Below are 17,230 nucleotides of genomic sequence, written 5' to 3'. Positions count from 1 at the left end.
TAGATATTGCACCAAAAACCAGACATTTGCAGCTAGAATACTCATTTACCACATTAGCAATGTATAGAGTGTATTTCTTCAAAGTTAAGACTAGTTTAAAGTTATCTTCATTGAAAAGTACAGTGCTTTTCCTTCAAAAATAAGGACGTTTCAATGTGACCCCAAACTTTTGAACGGTAGTGTATATATAAACTTTTTTCGTTCTTTAAATGACTCACTTCATCTGGATCAGTGGACGTTATGTCACCACACTGTGTGATGAACTCAAACACATCTTGTCTGGTGGGTCTGAAACCACAGCCCACAAGTTCCATGCTGCCACTGCTCAGAAGCAAAGTAGACCCCAGTGTGTCCTGCAGGAGCTGCACACAACCAGAGACATAAAACACAGGATGAATTTGTATCTTATCACAGTGGCAAAATCAGGAGATGTTAAATGCCTTAAATATTTATTTCACAGAATCTGAGAGTTAGCGTAAACGGTTTTAGAGATGGAAAAACTTGTACCTGAATGTGTTTAACCAGGTACTCCAGAAAGTTGCCTTGCTCTAAAGAGAGGAAATTGTTGACCTGGAAGTGTTTGGTCAACTTCTTCTCCAAAGAGGCCAAGTGGGCCAAAGTGAAGGCTGAGTGCTGAGAGGACAAGCTGTCTTTAAGGTACTGTTTCACTTTGGCTGTAAAACATAGGGCGGAAATGTCAGTAAATCATAAACTAATGTGGACCAGATACATCAATAGTAGACATTATCAGAATAGTTAATATGATATGGCAGAAACACTATATCCTGCATTAATACCTTCACTGGGGAGGGATGTGGTGGGTTTGTCCTCATTTTTAGCTTGTTCGGTGGTGTTGGATGCCTTATCTTTGGGCACCAGGTCCTGTGGGACAGCCAGGGAGCCTCCACAGATGGCCAGCTGAAACAGAGCTGTTGCCAGACGGTTACCTGACACCTGCAGCAGGAAGTTCTGGATGTGCTGGATTGGGAATTTAACAAAAGGTATGTGTCACAGACATGTTAATCCTTGACATGACATCAAAAATGACTATTGAGTCATTGAATTATTTTATTGAGTAAAATAAAAACAAGTTTCTCTAGAGTACATCATATTTTAGTTTTGTTCATGTGTAAACACAAAAAGCATTCCATTACATAGTTTTTGCTTTAAACATGCATCACCACGTCTGTGCACTAAAGAAAAATGTAAAGCAACACTGAAGCACTTTTCCCGCTTCGGCCCCCCTACAGGTTGGAAGCGGACTTTTCCATTACCACTGTTGTAATGTCTCATTCGAACTACAGATCTGCTACCCCATCTGGCAAACTTGCATGATGTAATGTAATGGACAATTGCGCTTCCAACCTGTTGTGGGACCGAAGTGGGGAAAGTTATTTAGCGTTGCTTGAATGACATCAAAAACTTTACTTCACAGTTCAATCTATTCCATTCAAATTGCAGTCACAATACTTTATAGGAGTATGTTTAAGATCAAAATGAAAGCTGAGTTAAAAAATAAAAAGAGTGGGTTCTGAGCAAGGGCACCAGAAGTAAGGAAGTAGAAAGTAGGTAACGGGCCCCCCAACTTTACACTCCTGGCCCCATTTGGCGTTGGGCTGATGGGATCCTATTGCAATTAGATCTCTAGTTATTTTTGCAAACCAGGGGGGCTGAAAAAATTTGTGGCGAGTGAGCGACGAGAATTCTCATTGAGGTAAAAAGTGTCTCGCAATATCAGTACACAAGTGCAGAGCAGCCGCCAGCATGACGGAGGAATCTGAATTTGACTTTTAAATCAGCATAAAAGACCCACCCCCCAATCTCCAAAGTTGACTCTGAGTTAATTTTTGAAGAGCAAAAAGAAAAACAGCTGCCTGTAAAACCGAGTCTCATTTCTCTGTTACCGAAGTTCCATCACCATGTGAAATGTGCAACAATGTCAATGTCAATTTTATTTCTATAGCACATTTAAAAACAACAACAGTTGACCAAAGTGCTGAACAGGGTCAATGTCAAATACATAAATAACAAGTGTAAAAATGACTACAACCAAAGTACATCAAAGGGAGACAAACAACACTTTAAAACAGAATCCAGGTTAACGAGGGTTAAAAGCTACAGCAAAAAGGTGCGTCTTAAGCAGCGATTTAAACGTTTGTAAGGTCTGTGCTGCGTTAATATGCATGGGGAGGTTGGTCCATAGGGTGGGGGCGCCCACTGCAAAGGCTCTATCGCCCCCATTTTATAGCTTTGATCTAGGGACGTCCAAGAGCAGCTGATTGGTTGACCTCAGCGTTCTGACTGGAGAATGGTGGCATAAGAGATCAGCCAGATAAGGTGGCGCCAAACCATTTAAGGCCTTAAAAACAACCAATAAAAACACAACACACTAGAAAAACTGTACCCAAACATTTAAAAACTGTTACAGAGCAGTACCCCTCCCCAACATTGGCAACTCTGATCATCTAGCTCTCATGCTCACTCCTGCATACAGACCTAGAGTGAAACAAAACAAACCAACTGTAAGAGGAGTCAGATTGTGGCCTCAGGAGGAAATACCAGCACTGCAAGACTACAAGACTGCTTTGAGAACACACAGTGGGATTTCTTTAGGGAGGCTTCCTTTAAATCTGGGGACATGACAGCATACAAGCAGGCTAGACAAAATCTGTCCCGGGGCATCAGGGAAGCAAAGAGGCTGTACGGGCAGAAGCTTAACAGCCACGTCAAGGATAATAAAGACTCACGGCGTCTGTGGCAAGGTTTTAACACAATCACAGACTTTAACCCCTCCCCTCTACAGGCCAGTCATAAGGACTCCACTATTTCTGACAGATTTAATGACTTTTATGCAGGCTTTTAGGTAAAAAGCAGCAACAAGGCACAGGTACCCTCATCATTAGCCAACAAGCAGTTACTCCAGGTGACAGCCACCCAGATGAAAAAAAATAGTCTTTTCCAGGGTCAACCCACGCAAGGCTACTGCGCCTGACAACATCCCTGGGCGTGTGGTGAAGGGGTGTGCTGAGCAACTCAAAGATATCTTTGCAGATATCTTCAACAATTCGCTTATTCATGGTGTGGTGCCCACCTGCCTTAGAAGTGCCAAACCCGAAAAGAAGCCAAACCCGATCTGTATAAATGACTTCTGCCCCGTGGCTCTTATATCTATAGTCATGAAATGTTTTGAGCGGCTTGTCCTGTAGCATATCAAGGGCCATCTCCGTGCAGATTTAGACCCGCTGCAGTTTGCATAAGCTAAGCGCTCAAATTAAGACTCCATCTTCACTGCACTCCATCTCACCTCGTCACACCTGGAGGAAAAACACACCTATGCCAGGCTACTCTTCATAGACTTCAGCTCAGCATTTAACACTATCATTCCACAACAGTGAGTGGAAAAGCTGAGGTGTCTGGGGGAGGACTCTGGCACATGCAGCTTTAACACCAATTGTGTCATAAAGTTTGCTGACGACGTGACAGTAGTGGGTTTGATCAGCAATGATGATGTGTCTGCATACAGGAGGAAAGTAGAGGAGCTAACATCATGGTGCAAATTACACAACCTCCACCTTAATGTCGACAAAACAAGGAAGATGGTAACTGACTTCAGGGGGGCGTTAACACACCATCACACCCCACTGACCATTGGTGGCGCCGCTGTGGAGAGAGTCAACAGCATCAAGTTCTTGGGGTTCCATCTGGCGTATGACCTAACCTTCTCCACTAACACCACAGCCATTGTGCAGAAAGCCCACCAGCGGCTCCACTCCCTCCGGAGTCTGAAAAAGGAAGGTCTACCCACCATCCACCTTACAACCTACTACAGAGGCACTGTTGAATCTGTCATAACATATGACCTCACCTCCTGGTTTGGCTGCTGTAAGGCCCTGGAGAAAAACCAACTGAACAGGATTGTGAAAACAGCCAACAAGATTATCAGTGTCCCTCTCCTCTCCCTGATGGAGATACAGTATATAACCAGCGGTGTGCTAGCAGGGCCATCAACATCATAAAATACCCTTCCAATGGCCTTTTTTCCCTCCTTCCAGATGGGAAAAGATACAGGAGCCTCCGCTTTAGATCCAGCAGGATGCTGAACAGCTATTTTGATAGCAGACTGCAGATAAGTTGAATAAATTCTCCAGGATAAAGATAATTCCAGAACATGTACAAGTAGGCGGCTTAAGCCACAAATCTAAATCTACGCCGTGTTCATGAGCTAAAACTAACTTTTTTTTTCTTACGCCTTTATTAAGGATTAAGAGATTAAGGGTGACATTTGGTAAATGAGTTCAGAACTAGAGAGCAGCACTGTAACTCTACGAATTAACACCCAGCAGCTTAAAGCGTGATTTAACAACACAAAACCAGTGTATCATAACCAGTGAGCTCCCAAAAAAGTGACACTGCCAATGAGCAAGCTCTTTTGATGCATCTGAGCAAGCATGGGATTCATTGATAGATTACATCTGCCAGTGTCTAGAACCCACCTTAGCCATCCTGGGACTGAACACCCCCTCTGCATTTGTGAAGACCGCCAGCGCTACCTCGGCTGCCGTCATAGAAGCGTACTTCTTCCTGAGGTCTAGGCTTCCCGTGGAGAAGGAAGATGCTCCTTGTACTGGCTCCAGCACGGTCTTCTTTATCTTTCTCAGCCGCTCGTCGGTCTCATCCTCCAGCTCTTTCTGGATGACCTCTCTGGCTCGTTCCATTATCTGGTGCTCACATCGACTCACCTTCATTAAGGTCTGAAGGGGACGGAGAGGGATTGTTATAAAGCTGTGAATTATACACAACCTCAACTGCATTTTTTTCTGGTTATAGTCTAAATCATTTTAAAGCTCTATGAAGAGCAAACTGATCAGTATTTATTTCATTCCATTAAACTCTAATTGCCAGACAAGGTCAGACAAAAAAAGGGTGAAACTAGATTTAAAATAATGAAACAAAGCAGGGCATACGTCCGTCATGTAAAGTTGTGCAATAATATTTTTATGAATCCGTTTTGCCTAAAAAGCATTACCCTTTGGATCATTAGAGGACACTGAGACCTGACTAGGTAACACAGTAAATGTGGAAATTGTTAGAGAATGTAAATATTCTCAGAAATTACTTAGCATTACTGGCCACTTATGCAGGCAAACTGATTGGGACCACTGTCAACCATTTTACCAAGTTGCCCCTGCTGGTGACCACAAAAAAGGCTGTGTGATTTCTTTTTACTGAAATGATTAAAGAATTAGTGCTGTTGCACGGAAATAGTGAAAATAAAATAAGTGCAGAATTTAAAAAAAACACTACATAACTCGTGAAGAAACAACCTTGGAAGGTTGCAATAGGTCATGTCTCTTACCCCTATGGGCAGCCCAAGGCTGTGTATCCTGATCCCCAGCTCGTAGGGAGATTCACAGCTGTAGTGGTCGGACAGATACTTCATAAACTCAGCCAGGTCCACTTTTGGCTTGTTCTGCTGCTTCCTAAAAACACGAATTTGCTAAACAATGGAAACAAGAGTAAGTAAGTACGTGAGTTAGTAAACTTTATTTATATAGCACCTTTCACAGACAAGAAGTGCTTTACAATAAAAACAAATAAAACAGCAACACATAAAATACTAAGCCATATTTCTAGTTAAAAGCTTGTCAAAAAGATGTGTCTTGAGGTGTTTTTTTAAAAGTTTTCCACAGAATCCAACGCTCTCAAGGCTAAAGGGAGAGAGGTCCAGAGCCTTGGAGCCGACACAGAAAAAGCTCGATCACCTCTGGTTTTAAAACGTGTTCTGGGGACAGTTAGAAGGTCTTGGTCTGAAGACCTCAGAGAACGACCAGGAGTGTGGGCATGTATTATATCCTGGATGTAAGCAGGAGCTTGACCATGCAAGGCTCTATATGTGGTGATTCAAATTTAAAATTAAAAAAAAAATGCACTAGTAGACACATTTAGGCAAGAATTGAAATGTTCAGACAAGATAGTAGACAACTGAAATTAGTAGGTAAACGGAAAAACTGTATGGATGGTTCTAAAAAGAAGTCATCTTGTATAGAAGTCTGAGAACTATTAATACCCTACTCTCACTTGATTTTTTACATAGTAAAAATTAGGGGTAGGAATCTCTGGGCACCTCACTATTTAATTCTTATTCAGAGGCCAACGATTTGATTCTAAATTCTTTAATTTTTAATGTAAATTTTCATGCGTGATTCAAAAAATATACATATAAATCTGAGTTGGTTCGATTTTGACATTTACGGTATTTGTCACAGGTTTTAATGGTTTTTTTTGTCTACTGGGGCTTTTACTTTGTAAAGTAAAAGCCTTCAACATGCTTGTGAAAGTCACCTTCTCTCTCAGTGATCTTCCATGTTTAAAGGTGGAGAATTGGCTTCTTAAAACTTGAGGTGGTCAGATGTAATGCAATATTTTTTAATAATCAATAATGAACTTATTAGATTCGAGTATCGAATTGTTCTAGAGAGAATCGCAAGGCATCTAAGAATCAATTTTTTTGCCCCAACCCTAGGAAAATTAATTAATTAAACAATTATTTTATGTTCTCAATCACTCCCTTCAAGTCTTCATCAATAAAGCATGGCATTCAATTTGTAAGTTATGGTCCCATAACTAAACTTTAAAATTGATGATAAAGCAGGTGATGTGTGGTACTGTGTACATTAAAATAGCCGTGAACTTGCTTTGTGGTGCGGTCCATGTTTTCGCCTTTCACATTGTGTTTTTATTTTATCAAAGTTAATTGGAACATTTAAGTTGCCTAAAAATGTCTTGTTCGGCATTCAGTAGCACCTTGCCAAACAAGCTAGATAGTAGGGGTGGGAATCTCTGGGCACCAATGTTTTTATGTACATTTCCATGCGTGATTTAAAGAAATTTACATTTAAATCTCAGTTTGTTAGATTTTGACATATACAGTATTTGTCACACAACTTTTAATGAACTTTTTTGTCTACTGGGGTTTTATGTAGTCATTCCATGCTTAAGCCTTAAACATGCTTGTTTAAAGGTGGATAACTGGCTTCTAAGAACATGAAACATGAAGTGGTCAGATGTAATGTGATAAAGTACAGTACACAATATACAAAAACAATCTACAGATGTGAAAAAATATTATTTAACTTTAGTTTGTGTGTGAATTTAGTACAAGCATAATGTCATTTGCCAAATTAGTCCAACCTTTAAGATGTCAATTGTCTCAATCTGGTGGATATCATCATCCTTGGTGTTACTGTCAATCTTGAACATGCGGTGGACGAGGGGGAGTTTGCAGAGGGGCCCCAAGTTCAGCTCTTCATAGCGCTTCTTGTCCTTCAGCCCAGCTAAAGACTGGCCCAGCTCATACAGAGTACAGATGGATGTCACTGCTTCAGTAGACTGACAGAAAGAGAACAAGGACTTCAATAGAGACCAAATATCCGGGTTGAATCAATTCTTCGTAAATGCATGTGTGCTAACCTCTATGAACATGTTGATCTCTCTTATGAGGTACTGAAGGTCTTTTAAAGCCTGAATCTTCCAGGGCTGTATCCTTCCTGCTTCCAAAGAGGGAATCTGCATAAGCCTACACACCCTGGATACCACCTGGATTCAGTTGTGGAAGGCATTGAGGAGGCAATGTTGAAATGAGATACAGTACATTAGTCAGTTACACACAATCCCAAATGGAACACATTGAGGGCAAAACATACCCTTGGGCGCTCTTAAGGCTAATAGAAACCATAAATACATAACATTTCTTATTATGCCAAGGTCACTTACTGAACGTTCAACATGTCCTGTTCCTACACTGCATCATGGTCTACTGAGGCTACCGTTGATGGATATTACTATATTATTGCCTCCTGGATAGACTTTATTGGGATTGCAGTGTTATTTTTGTTTATGCAACTACAGTACCAGAATGACCTTTTAGTAGCTAAAAGGGTCAATGTTACATCTGCATATTAAGTTTAGAGGTGGTAGTGGGCTTATTTTTATTTTTTTAATCTTCGGACAGAGCTAGGCTAGCTGTTTAAGCATGCTTCTAGACCCTATGCTGAGATATTGAGAGCAATATCAATAATTAAAAATGTGTCCTCTTTTTTTCTCACCTTTTCTTTGGTGACCAGCTCTCCCCCAGCAGCTATGTCTCGTATCACATCTTCCATTAAACTGTTCACAGAGTCCTGATCCAGGACTCGGTTCCGCCTTCTCCCTGCGAGCTCATCCTCATCCTGCACCATAGCCTCTGCTGCCCGCATATTATCTCCGTGGACCTCTCTCAGCTGGGCATGGTAAGCTTCTCTAAAGACAGTGGCGCTGCCCTTTTTCTGGGTTGCCTCTCTCATTTTGCTCTTCTTCTCTTTGGTCGAGCCCACATCTGCCCCCAGCACTGGAAAGTCAGAGTCTGAGAGGAAGTTGGACGCAGTGGCCTGTTTCTCCTCTTCAGGCTCTTGCGTAAGACCCTGTGCTACTGGGGAAAGATATGGCAACACGTATTTGTTACATAAGTATTGATGTGGCAATTCTTGTTTTCAATGCATTCAAGTGATGGCATGATTGGCTACCTGTAGTTGTCTGCAATCCAACAGTACTGGGATCTGCTGTTGGTTCAGATTGAGTGGGTAACTTCTTGGAGCAAGATGCTTCCCAGCTGTCATACAGCGACATGTACTGTGTGATAGGGAGCTGTTCGTTAAACCTCCGAAAATAGCAGGTTTTGAGCTCGTCCATTGATGGAGCACTCAACTGGTACTTCTTTATCACCTGGAACATATCAATAAACTTTTACTGCCCAGTTGGTACATATACAGTTCAAAACTAGACATTGCTAATCACTAGGGGTGGGGGAAATAAATCAATACAGCATAGTATCGCGATATTTTCAGTGGCAATACTGTATACTGTATAATACTGTACACAGGCCCCAAGTATTGATTTTTTTAATATATATGTGTTGGTCAGTTTGTCTGCTTGACAATCCCATTTTTCAGCAATAAAATTAAAGTGAGATGAACAAATAGAGAAATGTGTCTTTTTAGATGAAACAGATGCTGACAAAGTTTCCTTTTGGGGACGTCATTTGGAATTGGGAAAAAAGGTTATAAAACGCAATATATCGCAGAATATTGCAATATGTTTTAAATCACAATAATATTGTATCGTGGCATAAGTATCGTGATGATATCGTATCGGGAGGCAAATGGTGATTTCCACCCCTAGTAATACTTTGCATGCAGTAAAATTCAAAGGTCAATATTGCGATTAGCTTAATGCTTTTGAAGGTTTGTTTACAGCTTTAATGGCTATATGCTTGTGAATTGTTATTAGTTGATATGTAACTCAAACATCAAATACATTTGTGAATATACTTTAGAATTACATTGTCAAAAGTCAGCCAACACGGATTACAATTGCCAAATATCAACACCATGCCCCCAGTCTTACTGTAGTAATCTGTCTGTGTCGGACACAGATAGCAACTTTGAGCTGAAATGTTTTGACTTAATATTTAAAGCTTTTGTTTCAAAAGCAGTGGTCCGGGTATTAAAACTACTTCTCTCTGCATCAGAAAACTTAGTGCAGTCGCCTGCATTGCTCGGTTAATATCTAACTTGCCCACTTTGAATGTGCAGCACTGGGATGAAGCATTATTTATAGCATGACGCTGGTGTTCATTTGAATTTCCATAAGATTATTTTGATGAAATGATAATTCGTACTACTGATACTTTCCTGGTGCTATAAATACTTAGAGCACCAAATGTGTGTTAATCCATGACAGAAAATAGTCACCAAAATAAACTAGTTTGAGTTACATTTTATAAAAGTAGCGCCTAGCTGTTATGGGATATTACTGAGCATTTTTAACTTATGAAACTAAATATATGTGACCTGTTTTTTTAAAAGATTTTTGCTTGTGGGTTGTGTTTCCATTTGGATTGTGACCGTGCCTTGCTAACTAACTATTGCCAGCCTCAATTACATTGTGGATTCGTAACACCATGTCTGCACTGTCATTGTGCTTATGTCAAGATTTATGTCAGCGTAATTAGCACCATGTTTGGATGAAATATGCACTTTCCAGGTCACTACTAGCTATAGGTTTAGTGAGTGTAATTATTGTTGCTTTAATGTCAAATATCTTCACATATGCATTAGAAACAAAAGCTAACATGATAAATACAACATGACTGAAAATACTCAAAGTTGTATTTATTTGTTTTCATAACTGACCTCTAGGACCCTTTGGTACAGCTGCTGGTGGCTCAGTTTCTCAGCTGGCTTGGGCGCAGTAAAGAGTGGGTTAACAGGAAGACAGTCAGTGGAGAACAAAGAGGCAGTGTTAATCAAAGAAGGACCTAAAAAGTTAAGTCCTGCCTGAGTGGGAGGCACATAGTGAGAGCTGACATCCACCTGTGGCACTGTAACAACCTGAGTAGCGCCACTCTTCCCACTAAGTTTTTCAGTTCCTTGTGGTGTTGCAGGCCTGCTGGATTTTGCTGGCTTCCCAGCAACAGGCTGATTTTGAGGCTGGTGGATCTTATGGAACACCAAATCCCCTCTTACAACGAGATCTTCTTTTAAAGATGCTACCAGGCAGGAAATACTTTTGAAGCCCAAAGAGGCTAAGGCCAGGTTGTGGCGATATTTTTGGCTGTAGACTTCCGCCACCATCTTCAGAGGAATCCCATTTGGATGTTCCGTCATCATGGCCACAATGTTTTCTAGAACATTCTCACTCTTCTTGCTGTCTTCTGTAGCGTTTGCTGATGCTCCAGCTCCAGTTACGATCTCATCACTGAACTTGTAAAACACCAGTTTCCCCTTCACAACCAGATCCTCCATAGAGGCTACCAGGCTAGCCATGGAGTTGAAACCCAGGGATGATAACGTCAGGTTATTGTGGTATGTCTGGTTGTAGAATACAGCCAGCTTGTTAAGGGGGATCCCGTCTGGGTGCTGCTTCACCAGGGCCACTATATTCTCCAGAACGTTCTCCATTTTGATGCTATCAGGGGAAAAAAGAGACCGTTAATAACAGATTAACACTGCAAAGTTGTTCACCAGTAGTTTCTGCTCTCACTAATAAGCTACATGCATGTGGTTTTAGAAGTGATGGGAATAACAGTGTTTTAAATAACGGCTTTACTTTTTTCAATAACAACTAACATAATTGATTACTCGTCCCATCTTAATAACGCCGTTACCGTTACTGCCAAAAAATGTGGCGCGTTACTATAATTGAAGCAGTTTTTTTTCATCAGACCAACTAGATCTATGAGCCGAGAGGCAAAGACTTTTTTTTTACTGTTCTTCCTTGGTTAGTGGGCAATCTACGAGACAAGTGCATAAAAGCTGACGATTGGCTGAGGTTGAGTAAAATTTCATGGTAAGCCAATCAGAGGTAGAGTTGGGCGGGTGATTGAAAGCACACATAGCCGGACACACAACGAACAACACAAACGAGTGAGTCAATGAGAGACAGGGATGGCGAGCCCAAATAATCCTAACGTAGTCTTCTCTAAATGGAAGTATAGCCATTACCTTTTATAAGTTTCCTTAAAGAGAGGGGTGGAGAGGGGGTCACATTTGAGCATTTCAAAATCTACTAGAAACTAACGCAATAGTTACTTTCTGAAGTAACTAGTTACTTTCATAATTTCCAATTGAGTAACCAATTTAGTTACTTTTTGGAAAAAGTAACTTGTAACTAATCACTTTTTAAAAGTTGCCCAACACTGGGTTTAAGTCACTTGTATTAAAACACACAAACGAAACATAAATATCCAACAGAGAATCGTTAATGTTAGAGAGAGAAGAAAAATGAATCTATATACTGGAAACCCTACAACAGTAGATATCAATGTGAGGGCTAAGTATTGTTTGAAATATACTGGTGCCATTTATAGAAATTGTCTGGGCCAATGTATTGGCCAATATTTTGGTCTCTTCATTGCACTCATCTCTCTACATTGTTTCTGCTTAGAGTATATATATATCAGTGTGTATATATTGTTTGTTGGGTTGTTTGTTTTGAATGTGTAAGCACATTGTGAGCAACTATGCTCCAAAGGAAAATTCCTCGTATGTGTCTTCATACCTGGTCAATAAAGCGGATTCGGATTCTGATTCTGATTATCTTATCAAAGATAAATTATATAAGCATTTACTGTAGGCTAACTGACAAATAAAGAGAAATTGCAGCACAGAAATTTTGTTTTGTAGTAAAAGTGGTCTCGCATTGCCGGACCTTTCTCCACAAGCACTTTCCCAGCAGTTTACTGTAACATGTCCCACTCAGGACATATTTTGGTCATCCTTTTTGAATAACTGAATGAAAGGGATCCTTAACAGAAATATTTGTTTCTGTTATGTCTTTATTTAAATAAAAAAAATGGACGTTGGCAGATTTATAATTATTGGATTTTTAAAATCACCTGGGTATAGTGTCTATATATAATCAGAATCAGAAAGGGCTTTATTGCCAAGTACGTTTTTTTTTTTTTTTTTTTATACATACAAGGAGTTTGTCATGGTGTTGTTTATCCTTCTCTAATTAAAAGAAGGATAAAAAGAATTTAAACAATATAAGTATAAACATATACTGAAATGCTGAAAAATTTGTCCATGCATTTGTTACTTCCAGGCTGGACTACTGTCATTCCTTATCAGGATGCTCAAATAAGTCCCTTAAGACTCTCCAGCTGATCCAGAATGCTGCAGCACGTGCTCTGACAGGAACTACGAGAAGAGATCAGATTTCTCCTGTATTAGCTTCTCTGCATTGGCTTCCTGTAAAATCCTGGATTGAATTTAAAATGCTTCTGCTGACCTACAAAGCTCTAACTGGTCAGTCACCATCATGAACTAAAAAGCTTATAGTACCCTATTGCCCCACTGGAGCAGTACGCTCCCAGAATCCAGAGTTTCTTGTGGTTCCTCGAGTTCCTGGAACCAGCTTCTGGTCTGGGTTCGGGGGGCAGAAACCATCACCCCATTTAAGAGTAAACTTAACACTCTCCTCTTTGATAGAGCTTATAGTAAGGGAGTGAGGAGTCGTAGCATCCGCCTAACCAGGCCCAGCTGCTTCTTGTCATAGTTGTCAGATTCATCTTCCATATAATCAATAATATAATAAAACTAGAGGAAGGTGGTGCAGTACAGCCCGATCTGGCAGGGGAGAGTTCTAGCCCGACCAGGCTCCTCTCTTTACCCTGTCTCTATTAGTTACGCTGTAGTAGTTTTAGACTGCCGGGGGACTTCTTTTGAAACAATGAGCTCCTCTCTCCTTTATCTTTCTATTCATGTGCATCCATGTCCCAGAAATGCTTGGTACTAACCTAGCTCTGGGGAGCTTATTTTCCGGAGTCCTTATGTTTTTCTTGGATCAGGGAGGCTCCAAAATCATGTCTGCAGCTGTCGTCGTGGTCCTGCTACACGTCCTGCGATGCCCTGCTACGTCCTACTGCGCCCTGCTGCGCCCTGCTATGCCATGCTACTTCTAGTCACTGTTCCATTATCTTTTACTATGACTGTTATTGACACTCTTCATTTCAACCCCACCCGGCTGTCAGACACCACCTACCAAGAACCTGGCTCTGTCCCAGGTTTCTCCCTAAAAGGAAGAACTGTTAGGAAGAACTAGAACTGTTGGGTCCTTGTAAATTATAGATTGCGGTCTAGACCTACTCTATCTGTAAAGTGTCCTGAGATAACTCTTGTTATGAGTTGATACTATAAATAAAATTGAATTCAATATACACACAGCATGTATTTATAAAGATAAGAATACATGTAAAATAAATAATGAAATAAGTTAAACAGTAGTAAAAAGGTAGAGCCAGAGATGTAGTATGGAGAGATTCAGGTTGGTTTCCGGGCCTTGTTGACAAGACTAAGTTTAATAGTTAGTTTATATCTGCTACAATCAATATTTTCGTATTAACAATTAATCTAATGTCTATGTGTATATGAAAGATGCTGCATGTAATTATTAGTATTAGCTTTATCATTTTAAAAATAAATACATTGTTCAAATAGTTGCACACTAACTTTGTCTAAATATATTCTGCCTATAACTAGCAAAGTCTCCTGATTTGTGGATTTACATGTTGAAATTTTGATGGAAGAATATGACTAAAATCTATCCAAACATTTGATTTGACAATTGCAATGACAGCTTGACAGCTTTGTGATACTCAGTGCTATGGACACACTTTGGTGAGTACTAGGTATGGTGATTTAATACTTAATAGCCCTAGCAAATGTTCTTGTCAATATTGACAAAAACTGTCACTGGTCAAACCAGGTAGCCAATAAAGTGTAGTGATAAATCTAACAAATCTAATAATAATAATAATCTAATAAAAGCTAACACAAAGTTGAAAAGGTTTAACTATCAATTCCTCTATAGTACTACCCCAGATTGTAAACTTAATTTTCTTATTTGATAAACCATGGCATTTCAATTACAGGAATAATTATTCAAAACATGAAACATTCCCAACATAAAGTAGATGCACGTGGACAAACTAAAGTCAAGAATACAAAGTTGCATAAAAAGTAGTAGAGAGATTTATAAGTCTATCTTACCTATGCTTTCAATTTCCAAGATCTGTTGTTGATCTCAATCCGAAGCTGAACTACAGGCAGCCTTCCTGCGTTAGCTTTTAAACTCCCCTCCCTCCCTCCTCCTTTCCTATTGGGTCTCATTCTGAGCAAATTCACAGAGAAATGAAACTGAAAGTAACTGGTAAGCTCATTCAGCCTATGGCTGATTGTGACCAACAGTCACACACTTATATTCCTGGAAATGGTTATGCCACATGTCACAATCAAAGCAATAAAAATATTTTTTACAATAGGCAAAGAAACGCAGCTGGAGTTGCAGTAGAGAAGCATACTGCCTGTCTTTCATGACCTACAGTCAATCTAATTGTCTGAGGCACTGCAAAGACAAAAAACTAACACTATAGTATTTACCAGACGACATGGTAATAGAAGGAAGTGAAACTGGTGACATCAATAAACAAATATAAGCGATCATGTGACTGAGGAAGGGAGGGGTGGAACAGGCTTTGAGTTTCACATTCCTGCCTTGCCCCAGCTGATTCACCTCAGCTGCTGAAGAAACGAAACAGAGATTAAACTCCTTTCCACACCAGTGAGTCTGGGGCAAAACCAAAAAAAATGGAAGGCTGAGCTTTATTGTGTTGGTTTTTGTCATTTATGAACAGTATAAATGTGTTTCTCCTATGTATGTGTTCAATATCTGTCACGCATGGCCTTTAATACAAGACTAAATAGTCAGCTTATAATGGGTGCTAGTAATACCTAATATGTGCTAGTATAGTGTAGATTATGTCCATAGCATAACGCCAGCTGATGTATTTGGAAATGAATAGTTCTCTATACGTTTCCTTGAACAAAGTATGTTGACTCCTTTTTTGTAGGGAACTCCAACACCGCCACACACCGAGCTGCAAAGAGGTGGGGATGTGGGAGACCCGGTGGGGTGTCAGATCTGTGCTCAGCTACAAAACCTTTGACACATCCCCGACAGTATGAAAATAATATCCAAAACCAGCGTTTCCCCCAGATTGAGAATTTACTTGCGGTGGTAGGTGGCGCTGGATGTGACAAAGGTTCATAAACCATTTATTGAAAACAATGACTACATAACATTAACAGATCATTTAGAAAGAAATACATATTTACATATTAAACAAATCAGACTAAAAGATGATATGGTAAGTGTGGCCTTCGATGTGATTTGCCAATTAAATCTGGTTGGTTTGTCAAAAGTTATAGTTCAGCAGATGAAATACCTTATTACCCAAAGCCCAAAATTATTAACAACTTAACCTTGAAACTATAGTATGATCCATTCAGACAATTATTTTATTTTATGTATTTATTTTTTAGATAGGGACAGTGGATAGACAGGAGCAGTGGGAGAGAGATGGGGATGACTCACAGCAAAGTGTCGCAGGTTGGACTCGAACCCGGCCGGGGAAATCTCAACACTGTCTCCTCCTAAAGTTAATTTTTATTCATTGTGTTTGTTATAGATCATTGTTCATTTTTTGAAGTGTTTTAATCCATATTTTGGGGGATCCTAACACGCACACATGTTTGTGTTGCACTCATTAAGCTCTCATCTGAACAAATTCAGACATCAAAAACTTCGGCGTGTTTTTCCTCCTCTCCCCTCTTATCTTAGCTTGGCTCCTTTTCTGGTTGTCTAACTTGTTGTGTTGAATTTTTTTCTCCTTTCTCTTTGTTCCCTGCCTGCTATTTTCCTGAACATTCGACATGGAATTGATTAACTGGTCACTCAGCGTTATTTCACCCAAGCATGCCTTACCGGGTGGGCTGATGTGCCCCAGTGGGACATTCCCTGCAGGCTACGCTCGTGATTCCTGGGAGAATTGGCAAGCGGTCTGTCTGGACGTTCTCACTGTGGAAGACGTTATTTGGGTAATTGGAATTCTGTTGGTGGGACCCCTGATTGTCGGACTTGGGGTCTCCCTGACTTATCGGAAAATTGGTAAGACAGCCGCCAGCAAATTTACCCACAAGCTGTCTGGGGAACTTAAAGAGTGCTTACATGGAGTGATTGAGAGGATGGAGGTTTTTCCATCTGAGGGCTGACCAGTCCTGTGAACTGTCTAGTAACATCTCAGACCGGTGTGGGGAAGCGCAGAGGGCACTTCATGAATTAGATGCATGTATGACGCTGAGGACGAGTGAAATTGATTGACGGATATTGATTTGGACAAATTTCGCCGAATCAACCTAAATTGGAGTGAAATTGTGGTCTATGCCCCCCCCCCTTCACCCGAGCGGGTAAACAGCCGGCAGCTGCACTGCTATCAACTCCTGTGCATTGTCTTATCTCCTCAAGGCCGAATGAACTGAACTCTCTAACAACTTGGACAGTCTGACGCTTCATACTACACACACACACACACACACACACACACACACACCTCTCACTCCACACCATACATGCCCTCCCTTATTCCTCCCCCCCCCCCGCTTCCGTCTGACTGCCTCGGTCTCTTTTTGTGTTTTTCCCATCCTCCCGAGTCACCAAAAGAAAAATTCCTTCATGTATCCACATGTACCGTGTGTAGTCTTGTGCATTATGTTTTTATGTTGTTGTGCCTTGTACTCTATCTTGCTATAATGCTGATTCTGATTCGGTTTCTGATGCATCTGAAGTGAAGTGT

General features: G+C 40.5%; 1 protein-coding gene across 4 annotated transcripts in view; it reads right to left on the bottom strand.

The window, feature by feature from the left end:
* The window catches only part of wu:fj29h11 (protein NO VEIN), a 54,462-nt gene that overhangs the window by 35,156 nt on the left and 2,076 nt on the right, over positions 1–17,230 (bottom strand). For 2 of the 4 annotated variants that reach the window (XM_032502313.1, XM_032502310.1), the window contains exons 3-12: positions 10,230–11,004; positions 8,562–8,760; positions 8,106–8,467; positions 7,471–7,596; positions 7,192–7,389; positions 5,357–5,497; positions 4,494–4,751; positions 798–978; positions 508–674; positions 219–362 (exon numbers count right to left, since the gene is read on the bottom strand). In XM_032502313.1, the coding sequence (XP_032358204.1) occupies positions 219–362; positions 508–674; positions 798–978; positions 4,494–4,751; positions 5,357–5,497; positions 7,192–7,389; positions 7,471–7,596; positions 8,106–8,467; positions 8,562–8,760; positions 10,230–10,997 (2,544 nt within the window). In that variant the 5' untranslated portion in view covers positions 10,998–11,004. Of the gene's footprint in view, positions 1–218; positions 363–507; positions 675–797; positions 979–4,493; positions 4,752–5,356; positions 5,498–7,191; positions 7,390–7,470; positions 7,597–8,105; positions 8,468–8,561; positions 8,761–10,229; positions 11,005–14,588; positions 14,674–17,230 lie in introns of those variants that run through there. The other 2 variants (XM_032502311.1, XM_032502312.1) reach the window with 2 other exon arrangements.

Source organism: Etheostoma spectabile, chromosome 21 (assembly GCF_008692095.1).
Source record: "Etheostoma spectabile isolate EspeVRDwgs_2016 chromosome 21, UIUC_Espe_1.0, whole genome shotgun sequence".
Taxonomy (NCBI): Eukaryota; Metazoa; Chordata; class Actinopteri; order Perciformes; family Percidae; genus Etheostoma; species Etheostoma spectabile.
Note: the sequence above shows the minus strand (reverse complement) of the source record. Positions and strands in the feature narration are given on the sequence as shown.